Here is a 17,667-nt window from a genome sequence, read left to right on the forward strand (position 1 = left end):
CTGTGGTACTGTTTATCTGTTAAATGTTCATTGTGGTCGGTTTCAGATGCTGCAGCTCTTTCATAATTCATAGTTTGAGTTCTTGTTTGTTCAGTATTAATTGTCAGCCTTGTAAATCCAAGATGGACTGACTGTACATATCCTGACCAAGGAAAATCAAATTCTCACTTTGTGCAGTAATCTACGCCTGGCTTCTCTGCCTCCGTCCATAATAATATACATTATATAGACTAAATGTCATCTAAAATTAACATTTATTTGCTACATAGTATAGCAAACTATTACATGATCAAAAACAAATTAATTTTAGCGAGAGAAAAAAAAAAAGTCTCGGGTCACCAGAAATTTGTGATGTTAAAATGGGGTCACTAGCCAATAAAGGTTGGGAACCACTGAGATAGCGTTAGGCAAAATAAGTCTTAACTTCAGCCTAAACCCTTTCGGTCACATTGTATATGGAACAATGGATATGTTGTTTTTTGTTTGTTGTTTAAAGTAATTAACAACCAACTAAAATTAATGTTTATTTGCAACATAGTATAGCAAACCATTACATGATCAAAAACAAGTTAAATTTTTGCAAAAAAAAAAAAAAGTCTTGGTTTTGAATGTCTGGGGTCGCCAGAAATTTGTGATGTTAAAATGGGGTCACGAGCCTAAAAAGACTGGGAACCACTGCACTAATTCCTTGACATTTGATACAATGCAAGACAATCAGCACTGACTGATCACAAAGTCTCTGTAACTGAAGAAGAAAATAGACTTGAACAGGCAAAAAGCAGGAGTTGTCTACAGTGTTTATTCACTGTGTTGTTGAGTCACGTTCCCAACCTCTGACAACGGAGATGAAAAGCACAACAAGGTGCATGAAGTCTAAACTAAGTGCCTTTTTAACACACACACACACACACACACACACACACACACACACACTGACGGCAACTTCCAAGTCTGTGTCTGTCATCACTCCAAGAAGTACTGATGCTGGCAAGGCAAACTGGCAGAGAAATCTGTTTGGAGAGTCTACATGTTTTATAAAAAATATTAACATATAGTGCCAGCGTAAAGTGATGCTCCATATATAATACGATGTGAAAGATTTCCGTATCCTCTGCTGACTTCACATTTTCGACTGAAGCATTATTCATTTCACAAGTGTGGTTCTGTTAAAGGAGTGATATTTGGCTTTTTTAAATGGAATTATGCATTTTAAAATATTTCAATGTGGTCTAGATAAACTGTAAATGCTCTGCTTGGGTCTGAATTCTTCATTAATTCAACTCCACAGGTCCGTCTTCAACCCTATTTCTGAGTAATGACACCAGAAAGGTCGTTTTGAGCGCTGGCCCTTTAAATGCTAATGAGCCACTTCATGCCCCACCCCCTTCAGGTTGTTGACCATGTTGAGCCACGTTATGTAATAAATTCCCATTATGTAATAAAAGTTCAATATGTAATAAGAATGTCACGTCATCTTGTAATAAAGCCGCATTATGTAATAAACTGACGCATCTTGTAATAAACTACCTCAATGCATTATGTAGTAATTTTTTTTCGCATTATGTAGTACGTTATTACAGTTTGAGAAATTTATTACAAAATGCACTTGACACATTTTTATTTTCAGGAAAATGTAATGTGCTAAATTAATCTTTAAATTGTGTGGTTAAAGTTCTGATTCCATTACCTGTAGCTCCTGTGACTAATTTCTACTAAATTGCTCTGAAATTATATTAATTTGGATTGTTATTACATAATGAACCATGTTATTACATTTTTTTTTTTAAATAAAAATGTGTCAAGTGCATTTTGTTATAAATTTCTCAAATTGTAATAACTTACTACATAATGCGAAAAAATTTACTACATAATTCATTGAGGTAGTTTATTACAAAATGCGTCAGTTTATTACTTAATGCGGCTTTATTACAAGATGACGTGACATTCTTATTACATTTTGAACTTTTATTACATAATGGGAATTTATTACATAATGCGGCTCAACAGACCATGCCAGACTGATCTCATGAAATTGCGTTGTATGTGATGCCAGTTTATTGCATTTGGCGTGCTATACGTATACATTTTCATCCTTTTGTGTGTTGTTTAACGCCATTTAATGGCGTGTCAATGTGCTAGCCGCTAATTGCGCTAGCCGCTAATCATGCTAATCGCTCACCCTAAACCTAACCCTAACCACTAATCGCAACAGCTGCTAATCACGTTAATTGCTAACAGCTAATAGCGCAAGCCGCTAATCGCTAACCCTAAACCTAACCCAACCACTAATCACGCTAGCTGCTAATTGTGCTAATGGCGTGCTATTTTATGCGGCGTAAATATACATGCTAAAAGCTCATTATGCGTACAGATAACATGGCAGTTAAAAGTGGTGTGTTATCTGTATGCAATTCATGACACCACGTAGACTATGCTTTTCTGCCCTGTTCAGCCACTTGTGTTCGTTTATACAGACAATAACTGAACATTTTAGGTAATCGGCTTGAAGTTGGACTACAACTACAACCGCTGCTGCTGACCAACGATTATGGCGTACTCAGAGAAATGTTTGTCGGAAGTCTTAACCTTATTTGTGCAAATGTCATGACGTAACTAGTTATAAAACATAACAAATTGAGAAGGAATTGAAACGGGTTGCAGAAATGCACAAAATATTTGCCGCAATGAATATAAAGATAGCTTTGCAGCACCTGGAGGGTTCACATTGTGATTTTTTTTTTTTTTTTTTTTGTGATTTAGTGATTTATTTTGAACATGCAATGAAATTAACATATATGCAAACAAGCAAAATATACATAATAATATAAATATCAACAATCATAACAATCTTAGACAGATAGTTTCATTTACGTGCCCAAAAATTCAAACTTTATGAACTATTAGGGTCCAAATACACAAACAAATGAACCAAAGACTAAAAAAGTGGTTTAGCAAAATATGACCCCTTTAACCCTTTCATGCATGAATTATAAGAACCTTAGCCAAAATTTTTTTCTTGAGTGGTTTTATTCCTTCTTAGGCATGAAAAAAACACTGCAATCAAGTTTTTTTCTGTTTTTTTTTTTTTCTTTTCATGGAGTTAGAAAAATGTCCATGCATTTAATTTTTGACGTAAAAAACAACAACATGTGTTTAAACCAGTTTGGCTCATGACCTCAGTTTAACATAACAAATTTCTGGTGACCCCAGACATTCAAAATGGAGACTTTTTTTTTTTTTTTGCTAAAATGTATTTGTTTTTGATCATGGAATAGATTGCTATACTATGTTTGCAAATAAATGTTAATTTTAGATGACATTCAGTCTATATAATGTATATTATTATGGACAGAGGCAGAAAAGCCAGGTGTAGATTACTGCACAGTGAGAATTTGATTTTCCTTTGTCAGGATATGTACAGTCAGTCCAGCTTGTATTTACAAGGCTGACAATTAATACTGAACAAACAAGAACTCAAACTATGAATTATGAAAGAGCTGCAGCATCTAAAACCGACCACAATGAACATTTGACAGATAAACAGTACCACAGTGCTTCAGTTTCAGCTTCACAGTTTGTCATGTCTTTTATGTATTGGGATTGTCTCACTCAACTCACCACATTTTTTTTATAAGTAAGTTTATTATTTGTATTTTTATCAATTACTAGAAATTTCAGGTGACCCGTTTGAATTCCAGGTGACCCCAAGGTTGAAAAACACTGGTTTAAACCCAATATCAGAAAATGAGAAGAAAACAATGAAATAAAAACATTTTAATGCTGCTAATCTGATGTTTTCTCCCATTTTAACATATTCTAATGCTTGTTATTGCTCATTTCATGGAGAAAATATGAAAAAAAAAAAAAAAAACTTTTGGTCTAACAAATAACCATTGATTTACACTCAAACATGTTACTGCAGATCAGGTTTATCAAGAACAGCAAAGTTACAGTAATGGTATGAATTGCAGTGTTTGGGATGATGCATAAGCATCCACTGTGTTGGCTGATATGGAACTAAAACAACAAAACCCATGAATATACAAGAGAACAGCGGTAGAATAACTGTCCACTGTAGTGACCAGTATGCATGAAAGGGTTAAAGATGTGACAGGTGTCCTCTATCATCATCCATTCCTACTGTACATCAGTGTGCTACACTTCCTCCTCGGCCTGATCACAATCAAGGGTACCAGAAAGGGTGCACATATAGATAAAAAATAATAATGCTCTATCAAAAAATCAGACAGGCCATTTTATTTGTCTGATATTTCTCTTTTAACGTCCAAAATATTTTTGTATTATGGTGTCTAGTAAAAATTTCACAGGCTTGTACCCCTGTCAAATCAGAAGTTATTGGGTGTATGGACACTCCAGCCTAACAGCCTCCATATTTAATGCCTACAAAGATATACAAATGTTTCAGCACTCAGGATAATCATGCATTGTTTATTGCATAAATGTGTCCAAAGCATGCGTGCTGAAAAATTCCATATATTGACAGAAACAATAAAATTAGACCCACATATTTTGATATGGTGTATGGACACTACTTGGTGTACGGACTCTACAAGGTTGGAATGGAAATCTGGCTTACCACATGGTCGCATCTGTGTTAGATCTGTAACTAAGTCTTCCTGGTACAGGAGGAAATAAACATTTGTGAACAAGTTATAATAATATATCTATAAGGCATATGTGATATTATTGATGGAAGTATATTGGTGTACGGACACAACATGAATTTTGGTGAACAGTGCACCATTGAAAACATCCGGTTCAACGTAAACATCCATTTGCCACCTTGTTCCCAAATTTTCTGCAGCCAGAGAGCATACCAAAATCTGTCTAGTTGTGCATATTTAGTAGGCCTGTAACGGTACACATAACGAACCGAACCGTTTCGGTACACACCTGTTCGGTTCGGTACACAGCTGTACCGAAACGGCACAGTATGATGAGAAAAAGAAATAGGAACAGAAGACGTTGTTCGATGTGGAACTTTAAATCCACGCAAGTTTCACACGGACATATGGAAGGATGCACACATTGACCCAAAATATGAAATAGCAGCTGATATAAGGTTAAAAAAACAACAACAAATATGATGTGAACCTGGAAGGAAGAGACTGAAGACCCTCCACCATCAGTACAGTCCAGTTTGGATCAGTTCAGGTTCAGGTGAAAGACAACAATGAGGAAAGAGACCTTAATAAGACGGACGTTGTTTGGCCCCTAGGAACTACGGTAGTTCTAAAACACTTACACCTGCTCTGTCTGTCTGTCTGTCTGTCTGTCTATCACGTACATTGTATAATAGAGGAATAAATAGAACGTTGAAAGTATGTAAACTTTCACTTTCGTTTCCTGACAGCGTTTGTTACGTTAGTTATGGACTGCACCCCCAGGTATATAACTGCGTGCCCCCCCACCCCCTGGCTCCAACAAAAAAAAAAAAAAAAAAATCCCCGTGCACACAGGCACACAACACAGTTTGTTTTCTGTCCTAAAATACATAATTTGGTTCATTGTGTTGTCAAAGTTTCTCTTCAGTTTGTTTAAAGAGAATACCAGTTTGTCCTCTTATTAATGTTGCACTTCATGTGGAATTTTTTTGTTATTGTTATGCAGAATGTGAACTGACAGAACTGTGATTAGATTTTTCTTGTTTGTTCGAAACTACCTTTCAGGGAAAAATGCAATACTAATGTTTAAAATATATTTAGTAATATTAATGATTTGTTTTATTTTCTATTTGATTTGTAGCAGCAGAATTATATTATTCTTGTTTTTCTATATTCTATTGTCTCCAAAAATTGGGAGAAAAATGTTTTAAAAAATTCATAAATGCATTAAGGGACATTTTGAGAGGTTTTCTTTCTTCCCGTACCGAACCGAAAAAAAAACCCGAACTGTGGCTTTGAAAACCGAAAACATACTGAACCGAAAATTTTGTGTACCGTTACAGGCCTAATATTTAGTCATAATAATACTTAAATAACAGGTTCCCATTCTATTCTTACAATTAAAGGCCTGTAAAAGAAAGGTTTTCAGAACAAAATGGTTGATTGTCTTAATACTGAAAATAAGAATTGATAATCAAACAGCTGTTCAACAAAAATGATCAATAAATGAAAAGCAATGTGATGTGCGTATTTTGTAATAAAAAAGACACAGGAGTTGAGTAGTAATAATTTATTGTGTTACAAAACATTCTGTACAATAATTTTTGCTCTCTTATAACAATAAAATTGTGCACATTTTCACGCTCATTGGGTCGCCATTTTATCAGTTTTTATCCAATTTTCTTCAAATTTGGAAGATTGCAAGATCGAGTAATAAGATGGCCAAAGAAACATTTTGGGAATGGTTTTGGGGGTATCTTTTTGCAATACTAATTCATAACTGATGCTAATATACACTGAACAAAAATATAAACGCACCACTTTTGTTTTTGCTCCCATTTTTCATGAGCTGAACTCAAAGATCTAAAACTTTTTCTATGTACACAAAAGGCCTATTTCTCTCAAATATTGTTCATAAATTTGTCTAAATCTGTGTTAGTGAGCACTTCTCCTTTGTCCTTTGCTGAGATAATCCATCCACCTCACAGGTGTGGCATATCAAGATGCTGATTAGACAGCAGGATTATTGCACAGGTGTGACTTAGGCTGGCCACAATAAAAGGCCACTCTAAAATGTGCAGTTTTACTGTATTGGGTGGTCCACGGGGGTCAGAAAACCAGTCAGTATTTGGCGTGACCACCATTTTCCTCACACAGTCAAAACTTGTGACATCTGTGGTATTGTGCTGTGTGATAAAACTGCACATTTTGGAGTGGCCTTTTATTGTGGCTAGCCTAAGGCACACCTGTGCAAAAATCATGCTGTCTAATCAGCATCTTGATAGGCCACACCTGTGAGGTGGATGGATTATCTCAGCAAAGAAGAAGTGTTCACTAACACAAATTTAGACAGATTTGTGAATAATATTTGAGAGAAATAAACCTTGTGTGTACACAGAAAAAGTTTTAGATCTTTGAGTTCAGCTCATGAAAAATGGGAGCAAAAACAAAAGTGGTGCGTTTATATTTTTGTTCAGTGTACTTGCACACCTTGATTGTGATCAGGCCGTCCTGTTTGCCAGTGTTTCCATGTTCTCCTTTGTGCTTTCACCAGGTGATCCTGAAGGGGGAGCGTGGGCGAGGCAGGAGTGGAGAGATGGCTGTGGACGACATCACCCTGACAAAAGGTTCCTGCACAGAAGAACACAATCTAAGGAGACTCTGACTGACTGAGCAGAGAAAGGCAGAGAGAAAATAAGAGGGAATATCATCCCAAAGAGAACTGACTCTGTTGTGACTCCAGTTAACTCTGCCTCGGCTACTCCCCTCACCCCCACCCTCGCCCAGTGCCCCCCTCCCCTTCCACTCCGAGCCCACCCCCTGTTATCCAGTGAATAATATCTGAAAAAAAAAAAAAAAAAAAAAAAGTGCATCTGCGGAATGCTGGGTTTCTTTTATTCAACTGTCCATGAATACAAAGACTGAACCAAATCTCATGGGTGTATCCCAGCAGCACACCCCCACCCCCATCTCCTCCGTCTCCCTCTCTCTCCATCACCGTGTTACACTTAAACCTGCATGCACCTACTTACCATGGAAATGTCCTCTGCCTAACACAGCCCTGGCAGCCTTCCAGCTCCACCGCTAAGAGACATTCACTTTATTTCCACCCAGAGAGAGGGTTGTTCCCTCATTTAGCCATCTGCTTTGCGTTGCTTTGATCCTTTAACCATGAGCCATTGGATTTTATTTGCTTGATGTTAAAACATGTGGCCAGGGGTGCATTTTTGTTGTGATCAGCAAAATATTAGTTGTTGTGATCAGCAAAATATCAGAGGTGTTATTTCATTTAGGAGTACAGGTAACAGTATGTTAGAGGCAAAATGGATTTTCATTTTCCTCCAAATCTGGTGGACACTGAAAACATAAAATCAGTCCGATTCACAAACCCCAGCTTTTCTCGGTCTAACACAGGTTTACGGTACTGCTACAGTTCTATAGCACAGTTCTGACTGAAATGATGCACCTTTTCTTGTCTTTTGTTTGACATATTATTTCAATTCTATTTGGCAGAAAAGGGGGTTTGAAAAATTTAGCACATTTTCTACCATGATCTTTAATTGAAGCCTCCAAAAATGAGTTCGACTCCACAGACACGTTTTTCAGATACTTGAAATATACCAGACAGAATCGGTGTATGATTTTGAAACTTGCAGATCAGCTGTTACTTTCTATTATTATGCAGGATGTGCTTTGTTATATTAAGTGCAGTTTGTTATAAAAGACCGATACCTACAACTTTTTAGGCTTTCACAAATTGTATTATTGTAAATGTAGTTGTGTGTATGTACATAATCTAAAGATCCCGTTTGTTGTGTGGTTTATACAGTAACTCATACGTTAATATAAATTGGATGAATTGGTATTGCAGCAACTCTTAAACTCTAAACATCATTTATACAGATGGAAACCTTGTGTATGCAAGGCTGTGTTTAAAGTGCACAAATTGTGTATGTTCCTGTGTTATGGTATAATGCTTGTAACTTGCGAAGCACATAGTTGCATATTGTACGCTGTGATAATGAAGGGCATCGGCTGGAATTGGAAGTTTTCTGTATGCATGGGTGCATTCACCACATTCAAAGTTATCCAGATAAATATGTAAATAAATTACATTTGACTCATTGAGTTTTTATGTGAAAAATGTCTTGTGCTGGAAGTCTCCGCTCGCTCCATTTCTAAGCCAACTACTGACTTGGGTGCTCACATTCATGAAAACAACCTGCGCTGTGATTTCTTTGTGGAGGACACAGGTTGTTTTTCAGTGAAAATGCTCCATTCTGAATTATTTGAAGGGCTCATATTTTGCTAAATCCATTTTTTTAGTCTTCAAGTTCAAGTTCAAGTTGACTTTATTTGTACCAGTAGGTAGATTTGTTTGCAGTAAGCTTTCACTCACTGCCGGTCGCTGCGTGCGCAAGCGCCCAACACAAATCCTTTGGAAATTACAGTGAAGAACAGAAGATAATGCAAAGCACACATACAAGACATCATACAGTTTCACACATTACACGTGGACACATGCTGGAATTTTTTCATGGATTTGAAGGGAAACTGAGGGACAGCGTGAACATAAAGGCCGACAGCAGACGTGAATGGGACAATGTGGGTACGGGGGGTGCATGAACTGTGTAATAATTGTGGAATGTGTGTGCGAAGATAAGAGACTCCAGTGGGGTCACTCTAAACAGTCTTTGGTATATTTATTTATGTATTTGGGGACGCTAGCAGTTCAAAAAGTTTTAATTTGAACCCCCCAGATGCTGCAAAGCTATCTTTATATTCACAGGTGTCAAACATATGGCCCGGGGGCCAAATCCGGCCCGCCAAAGGGTCCAATCCGGCCCGCGGGATGAATTTGTGAACTACAAAAATTACACTTAAGATATTAACAATCAATGATGTCAAAATCATTTTAATTCAGGTTCCACATACAGTCCAATTAGATTTCAACTGGGTCAGCCCAGTAAAATATTAGCATAATAACCTATAAATAATGACAACCCCAAATTTTCTCTTAATTTTTTTGGTGTAAAAAAGTAAAATTATATGAAAATGTTTACATTACCAAACTAAACTTTTACAAAAAATGTGAATAACCTGAACAAATATGAACAAACGGAAATGTCTTAAGAAAAGTAAAAGCAATTTGACCAATATTTTGCCTTTTACTAAATACAGGGTGACACAAAAAAACGGGAACTTTTTAACAATCCAATAAAACCAAGAGGGATGGAAGAAAAATATTTTATTTATTGTAATTGAAACCTTAAACCATGCCTTTTAAGAAATAATGATGGAATTTTCATTTTTTAAAAATTACGTCCTGTAGATGGCGTCCTCCTGTATGAATGCATTCTTGAAATCTGCTGTTGAGATTCTTCATTGACCGCTGCAACATCTCAGCAGGGATACTGTGAATTTCATCCTGAATTCTCTGTTTTAACTCATCCAGAGTTCTTGGTCGAGTCGTGTACACTTTACTCTTGAGATAGCCCCACAAGAAAAAATCACAAACGGACATATCTGGCGATCTAGGGGGCCAGGGAACATTACTGAATCTTGAGATCACACGGTTACCGAACAATTCTCGCACAGCCGCCAGTGGTTACTAAAATGGGGGTGTGTTTACTTGCTCAAGGTCACTGTCTCGCAATGCTGCTACTTGCTCATGTCTGCCAATACTCACTTCAAAAATTCTCGTTTTTTTGGGTCACCCTGTATTTTGTGCGATTGTACTGCACATGTGTAAACGATAAACTGATAAACCGAGGTATAATATTGTTAAAATTGCACTTTTTTTCCTTAAGACAATTCAAGTTGTTCATGTTATTCAGATTTTTAAGGAAACTTTGTAGATGTAAACATGATCATAGTATAATTTTACTTTTTTCACAGTTATCATTTTACTGGTCCGGCCCACTTGAGATCAAATTGGGCTGAATGTGGCCCCTGAACTAAGATGAGTTTGACACCTCTGTAGTATGTGAAAGTTTGTAGTTTTTTTTTGTTTTGTTTTTTTACATTACACAATTGCCTTGATTGGAAACCCTACAACGCCACTGGTTTTCAGATCATTTTTGTTTTTATTTAATTAAATGTCGTTTGGAGTGGACAGGTTTTTTTTTTTTTTAATAAATCTATGAAACTCTTGTCCACTACAGAGGACAAAAATGCATTGCTGGGTCTCAGTAGGATATAAAATCGAGTGGAATTCTACAACCTGTTTCAATACTTGCTTAATTTGTTATGTTTTATAACTAGTTACGTCACATTTGCACATATAAGGTCAAGACTTGCAATGAAAATTTCTCCGAGTACGACATAATTGTTTATCAGCAGCAGCAGTTGTAGTAAAAACTGAAAATATAACCAAACTTTGAGCTGGTCACCTAAAATGTTCAGTTGTTGGTTGTATTAACAAACTCAAGTGGCTGACTGGGACAGAGCAGCACGGCTAACAACCTGGAGGGGGTGGGGTCATGTGCATTTAAAGGGCCAGCGCTAAAAATGACCTTTCTGGTGTCATTACTCAGAAATAGGGTTGAAGATGGACCTGTGGAGTTGAATTAATGAAGAATTCAGACCCAAGCATAGCATTTACAGTTTATGTAGACCACAGGGAAATGTTTTAAAATGCATAATTCCATTTAAAAAAAGCCAGATATCACTCCTTTAAGTCCCTTTTTCTGCTCCTCTGTAGCATCAACAATGTGCAACATTAGCTACAGTGACCTCACAAATGAAAACTGCGAACACCAGCAAATGGGCACAAAAAGAATAAATGGCAAACTTTGATTTAATTTTAGTCAGAGGGGTTTGACAAAAATGCTCTCAGTTGTAGTTATAGCTTAATTTTCTAAACTGTTAGTTTAGTTTTTGTCAGATAAATGAATGAAAGATTTTAGCCAACAAAAATCTAGTATTTATTGACAGTTGTTCAATGTAAACCAGAAAGGTAACATTGCACAATTCTTAGATTTTAACATTCAGGTCATATACACACTAATTCACTATCATGAATGCACATCCTAACACAAAACGCATAAAGAGAATGCCAAGGGTGTGCAAGGCAGTCATCAGAGCTAAGGGTGGCTACTTTGAAGAAACTAGAATATAAGAGATGTTTTCAGTTATTTCACTCTTTTTTGTTAAGTACATAATTCCACATGTGTTCATTCATAGTTTTGATGCCTTCAGTGAGAATCTACAATGTAAATAGTCATGAAAATAAAGAAAATGCAAAGAATGAGAAGGTGTGTCCAAACTTTTGGCCTGTACTGTAAATAATAGGATAATAATAACTTTTGAGTGAAAAAATTAAAATTCCGTAATGAAAATGTGTACTTGAACATAACATGAATAGATATGAACAACCTGAAAATTCTTTAGTAAAATAAGTGCAATGTTAAGAATATTACGCCTTAATTTGTCATTTACACATGTGAATCACAACTTAGAGATCACAGTGGATCAACAAGTACACAAAACATTAAATAACAGGGAGAATCTTATTAAAATTCCACATACTTCTCTTAACATATTTCAGGTTATTCACATTTTTTATATATATATATATATAAAAGACTAGTCTGTAAATCTAAAGATTTTTGTGTAATTTTACTTTTTTTTTTACAATAAAACAAAGAGAGAAATGTGCAGTTTTCATTATTTATAGGTTATTATGATAGTATTTTACTGGTCTGATCCACTTTAGATTGAAATGACCTAAAATGATTTTAACATGACCTAAAATGATTTTAACAGTTAATATCTTCAGTGTAATTTTTGCATTTCACAAATTCATCCCAAGGACCGGATTGAACCATTTGGTGGGCCAGATTTGGCCCCCGGGCCACATTTTTCACACCTGTGATCTACATGATCTGTGAATTAAATATGGGAAAATACATGATTTAGACTGAAAAATATTAAATATGGAGAATCATGTAATAAAAGGTGATAAATCACTTGGGAAAGACAAAAAAAAATCTTTGGAAGGTGTAACAAAAATAGCAGTGGGTCTTTAAGGGTTAAAGGATAGGGTTTTTTTTTAGCCGAAACATGGCAGTTTGTGGTAAAGAGAGTAAAGCAACACCTAGTTTTGTGTGAAACTAGTTGAACTGCATTTCTTGTCACATGATACAGCTCATCAACACCAAAATTGCTGTTACCACAGGATATTTCATGTTTGTTGAGAATGAGGTAAAAAAAAAAAAAAAAGGTATTAAAAGAGGTGAAAATCATTGCAATGTTTGTCATGTTGAAGTTTCCAAGAAGTCTTCAGCGACCCTGAACTGATCGTGGAGACAGACAGTTCCAGTGCCACCCCATGTGTATAGTCTTTATAGTTATGTATTCTCACTGTCTTCAACAGTTTTACAACAAACAGTGACTTTCTCGAATTGTCAAAGCATATGTGTAAATGTCAGCATAATTTAAAAGGGATCCAAAAATAACTTGTGTGTCTTCATTGACTGCAGTACAATGTTTTTTTTACCCTCTGTAAGGATGACATGTGTCCTTACAAAGGGCGACATGGAGGGTCTCCAGTTCATTGGAACTCACACCTGCTGCATGTGACAGTGAAGAGGAAAGAACAGAAGAGACACTGATTGGGATGCATGAACGGGAATAATTTACAATCTGAAGGATCTGGATATTTATTTATTTCCCCTAATTCTTATGACTAATGACTCAGGTGTCACTGAGCCCATTTACATGCATACCAATACGACGATCATGATTCGATTTCTGGAGTTATCAGATTATTCAAGTGATCATGTAAACAGTTAACTTTATATTTAGATTTATCATCATTTATTATGATATTATTCTCTGTATATTGGGTTTTTTTCCATAAAAATCAGGGATTTTTTCTTATATTTAATTCACTGATCATGTTAAATTTAATTAAAAAATAAAATTAAGGGTTATTCTATCAGAAACAGATAAAACTGGAGAAATAGTGACTTTTTCTGTAAAATCTATCATTAACTGAACCTAAAATAAGTGTCTCCATCCACTGTTATTGATCCAACTCAATGGGTTTTACTGGTGAATCAATGTTGTAGAAGATGACGATGTTTCCATGTTCACTACAGAGCCTCTGAACGTCCAAATGGGTCATATCTGATGACCATGAAAAGACAAAAAAATGCATTTTGTGCCAATTGTTTACATGTATTGATAGGATTAGTGGATCAACAAATATTAAACAGTTTACATGACTTGATAGTTTTGGTCACCAGTGGATGTTGCGGTCTTTATGGGTTAAGTAGAAGCACTTTCCCAAGAGTAAAAAGTGGCTCAATCACCTAATCAGCCACCGATGACCAAAAGCATCTACTGATCTAAAATGTTTAATAACTTTTGAACAACTAATCATATCAATACATTGAAACAATTCAGGTAAGCTTTTCGGTGACATCAGATATGACCCATTTGGACGTTCAGGAGGCATCAGTGAAAGTAGAAAAACCATCATTTTCTGCATCTTGATCTGATGTCACCCCTCTTCGTGAATGAATTGTGCATTCTCAGAGGTTTGGAGCACTTGTTCAGGAAACAAAGTCAGAGACAGAGCTTGGCTATATTAGGATGGAAAGTTCACTGGCAAACTGTTTTGTCACAAACATAAATTACTAGGAAATGTAACGTTAGTCAGGTACACTATATTGCCAAAAGTATTGGCTCACCCATCCAAATAATCAGAATCAGGTGTTCCAATCACTTCCATGGCCACAGGTGTATAAAATCCAGCACCTAGGCATGCAGACTGCTTTTACAAACATTTGTGACAGAATGGGTCGCTCTCAGGAGCTCAGTGAATTCCAGCGTGGAACTGTGATAGGATGCCACCTGTGCAACAAATCCAGTCGGGAAATTTCCTGGCTCCTAAATATTCCACAGTCAACTGTCAGCCGTATTATAAGAAAGTGGAAGTGTTTGGGAACGACAGCAACTCAGCCATGAAGCGGTAGGCCACGTAAACTGACGGAGCGGGGTCAGCGGATGCTGAGGCGCATAGTGCAAAGAGGTCGCCAACTTTCTGCAGAGTCGATCGCTACAGACCTCCAAACTTCATGTGGCCTTCAGATTAGCTCAAGAACAGTGCGCAGAGAGCTTCATGGAATGGGTTTCCATGGCCGAGCAGCTGCATCCAAGCCATACATCACCAAGTGCAATGCAAAGCGCTGGATGCAGTGGTGTAAAGCACGCCGCCACTGGACTCTAGAGCAGTGGAGGCGCCTTCTCTGGAGTGACCAATCGCGCTTCTCCATCTGGCAATCTGATGGATGAGTCTGGGTTTGGCGGTTGCCAGGAGAACAATACTTGTCGGACCACATTGTGCCAAGTGTAAAGTTTGGTGGAGGGGGGATTATGGTGTGGGGTTGTTTTTCAGGAGCTGGGCTCGGCCCCTTAGTTCCAGTGAAAGGAACTGGGAATGCTTCAGCAGACCAAGACATTTTGGACAATTCCATGCTCCCAACTTTGTGGGAACAGTTTGGAGCTGGCCCCTTCCTCTTCCAACATGACTGTGCACGAGTGCACAAAGCAAGGTCCATAAAGACATGGATGACAGAGTCTGGTGTGGATGAACTGGACTGGCCTGCACAGAGTCCTGACCTCAACCCCATAGAACACCTTTGGGATGAATTAGAGCGGAGACTGAGAGCCAGGCCTTCTGTCCAACATCAGTGTGTGACCTCACAAATGCACTTCTGGAAGAATGGTCAAAAATTCCCATGAACACACTCCTAAACCTTGTGGACAGCCTTCCCAGAAGAGTTGAAGCTGTTATAGCTGCAAAGGGTGGACCCACGTCATATTGAACCCCATAGACTAGGAATGGGATGGCACTGAAATTCATATGCGAGTCAAGGCAGGTGAGCAAATACTTTTGGCAATATAGTGTAGGTATGAACCTGGGCTGTTCTATAAGAGTGGGGGTGTTGGAGGAGACTGAATGAGGTATGCATGGATCACAGCCAGATCCGGGGTTGGAGCCGGGGCCGGAGCTAGGGCCAGGTGAATTGTTGCTGTGCAGCGCTCATGAAACCTCGAGAACAAGCATTGTGCGTGCCAGTACTCTGGAGGTGTGGCTTCAGGGGAATGTTTGAAGAAAGGGATTTAGACTTTTGAATTGAGTATTTTCAAAATGTAGCTTGCTCAAACCATTTTTCTAAGATCTCATACCCCACCTTTAGCCTACTGTCGTGAAAAATTTACGGCCGCAGGTGGGAGACATCTTTGGTCCCTTTGACGCTCTTCCTCACTGTTGAATGTTGAATTTATGTCTCTGTACTCCCATCTATGTAGTGGAGCTTCGTCAAGTAAATGCAAACAGAGTCAAGTCAAAGTCAGAGATCGAGCAGAATTGGAGCCACATAAAGTGTTTATTCATGCATAAAATAAACACTGAGTTGATATCGGCAGAAACAACTGACTTTTCGCTCTGGCAGAGCATTTTTATATTGTCAAAAGTAGGTTGGGTTTAGCTACAAACCATACCCATTTTTATCATATTTTGAACATTAATCCAGTCCTGTCAGAAACCCCCTTTTTAACTTGTCTCTAATATGAGCTGGTCAGGATTGGTCAAAACATATACATATACAACTAATTCCCAGTATTTGATTACCATATAATAATATTAAACTTTTTCCCAGAAAATGTAAATTATTTCCCAGAATGTCCAAAATTCCCACTCACGTGTGCTTCTTTTGTACACCACGTTTTTCTAAACTTTCCATGAGCTCACATGTTCTTTCTGCCTGCCCCATTTTGTAACTTTCCATAAATTCACGTGTTCTTTTGATGGCTATATGTGTTCATTCTTTTGTGGGTCTCCCAGGAAAAAAGTCAGCTACTCTAGTACAATCTACACGTTACACTAAGAATAACTTCTGGCATGCAAATGAATACAGGTTAAATACTTTTGAGTACAAATTGAATACTTTTGATTAAAATACGGATTTTTTGGCACCACACTACTGTTTGCAATTCTGCAGATTTTTGTAGGTTAAGGATAATAGATGGATTTGCATTGTCCTTATGTAAACAGGTGAGGTCTGATGTTAAACATGTGAGTTTCATAAGGCTAAAATACCACAAATATTGTTTTAAGAGGAAGAAAATCAATTGAACATCTTTTGTGAGCCTTGAGGATGTACAACTATAGTGTATTTTGCTAAGAAATGAACACAGGTGTGTTTTTATAGATTTCAAAAGAAATCCCTCACTATAACAATGCCCCAAAACTTCAGATATTTCTTCTGCACTGGGGCTAAGTACAGGGATCAAAGTGTGAAATCATGTTTCACACTGTTGTGAGTACACTTATGACTGTTCTTCATTAATGTTGTACCAATTTTATACCAATATCTAATTACTGCTGTATCTCAACCGGCTGGCTCGCACACTTTCTCCTCTGTGTTTGTTTACTGTTCACCCTGCTGTGCTTTGTATGGCACAGTTTGATATTAAAGTATCACTGAACTTTGGGATTCAGAATTTCATTTCAGAAAGAAGAATAATTTATTTCAGCACTGTTTACAGACAAATATGAAAAAAATAAGACCAGTCGAATTTATGCAAATTAAAGATTAAAAGATTAGGCCATCTAAATAAAACTGAAAAAGTACAAATATTTATTGGGGAACCATAAATTAATCACAAACAAAATGCCAGACGTTTATGTGGATGATGTGGATTTTTAAAAAAGAAAATCTTTGTAACATAACTATAATATATATATATATATATATATATATATATATATATATATATATATATATATATATATATATATATATATATATATACATATATATATATATTAACATTACATAATAGAACTTCTCTGTACAGATTTTAATGAGTAGAATGGATTCAATCCTGCACCATACATATTCATCATAATATATTTCTATGAAGCTCTTGATTAAAGTAACCAGGTCACAGCAGCAATGCTTTTTAAATAACTTAATGAAAGATGCTCTGTGTCCATGGTACATTCAGAGTAAGTGCAATACAGATC

The 17,667-nt window shown here is 36.8% G+C and overlaps 1 protein-coding gene across 6 annotated transcripts in view; it reads left to right on the plus strand.

Annotated features, from left to right (window-relative positions):
* The window catches only part of npnta (nephronectin a), a 153,078-nt gene extending 144,730 nt beyond the window's left edge, over positions 1 to 8,348 (plus strand). For all 6 annotated transcript variants that reach the window (XM_030145995.1, XM_030146002.1, XM_030146009.1 and 3 more), the window contains one exon: positions 7,180 to 8,348. In XM_030145995.1, the coding sequence (XP_030001855.1) occupies positions 7,180 to 7,290 (111 nt within the window). In that variant the 3' untranslated portion in view covers positions 7,291 to 8,348. The remainder of the gene's footprint in view (positions 1 to 7,179) is intronic.
* The last annotated feature ends 9,319 nt before the right edge of the window (positions 8,349 to 17,667 follow it).

This window comes from Sphaeramia orbicularis, chromosome 1, assembly GCF_902148855.1.
Source record: "Sphaeramia orbicularis chromosome 1, fSphaOr1.1, whole genome shotgun sequence".
Lineage (NCBI taxonomy): Eukaryota > Metazoa > Chordata > Actinopteri > Kurtiformes > Apogonidae > Sphaeramia > Sphaeramia orbicularis.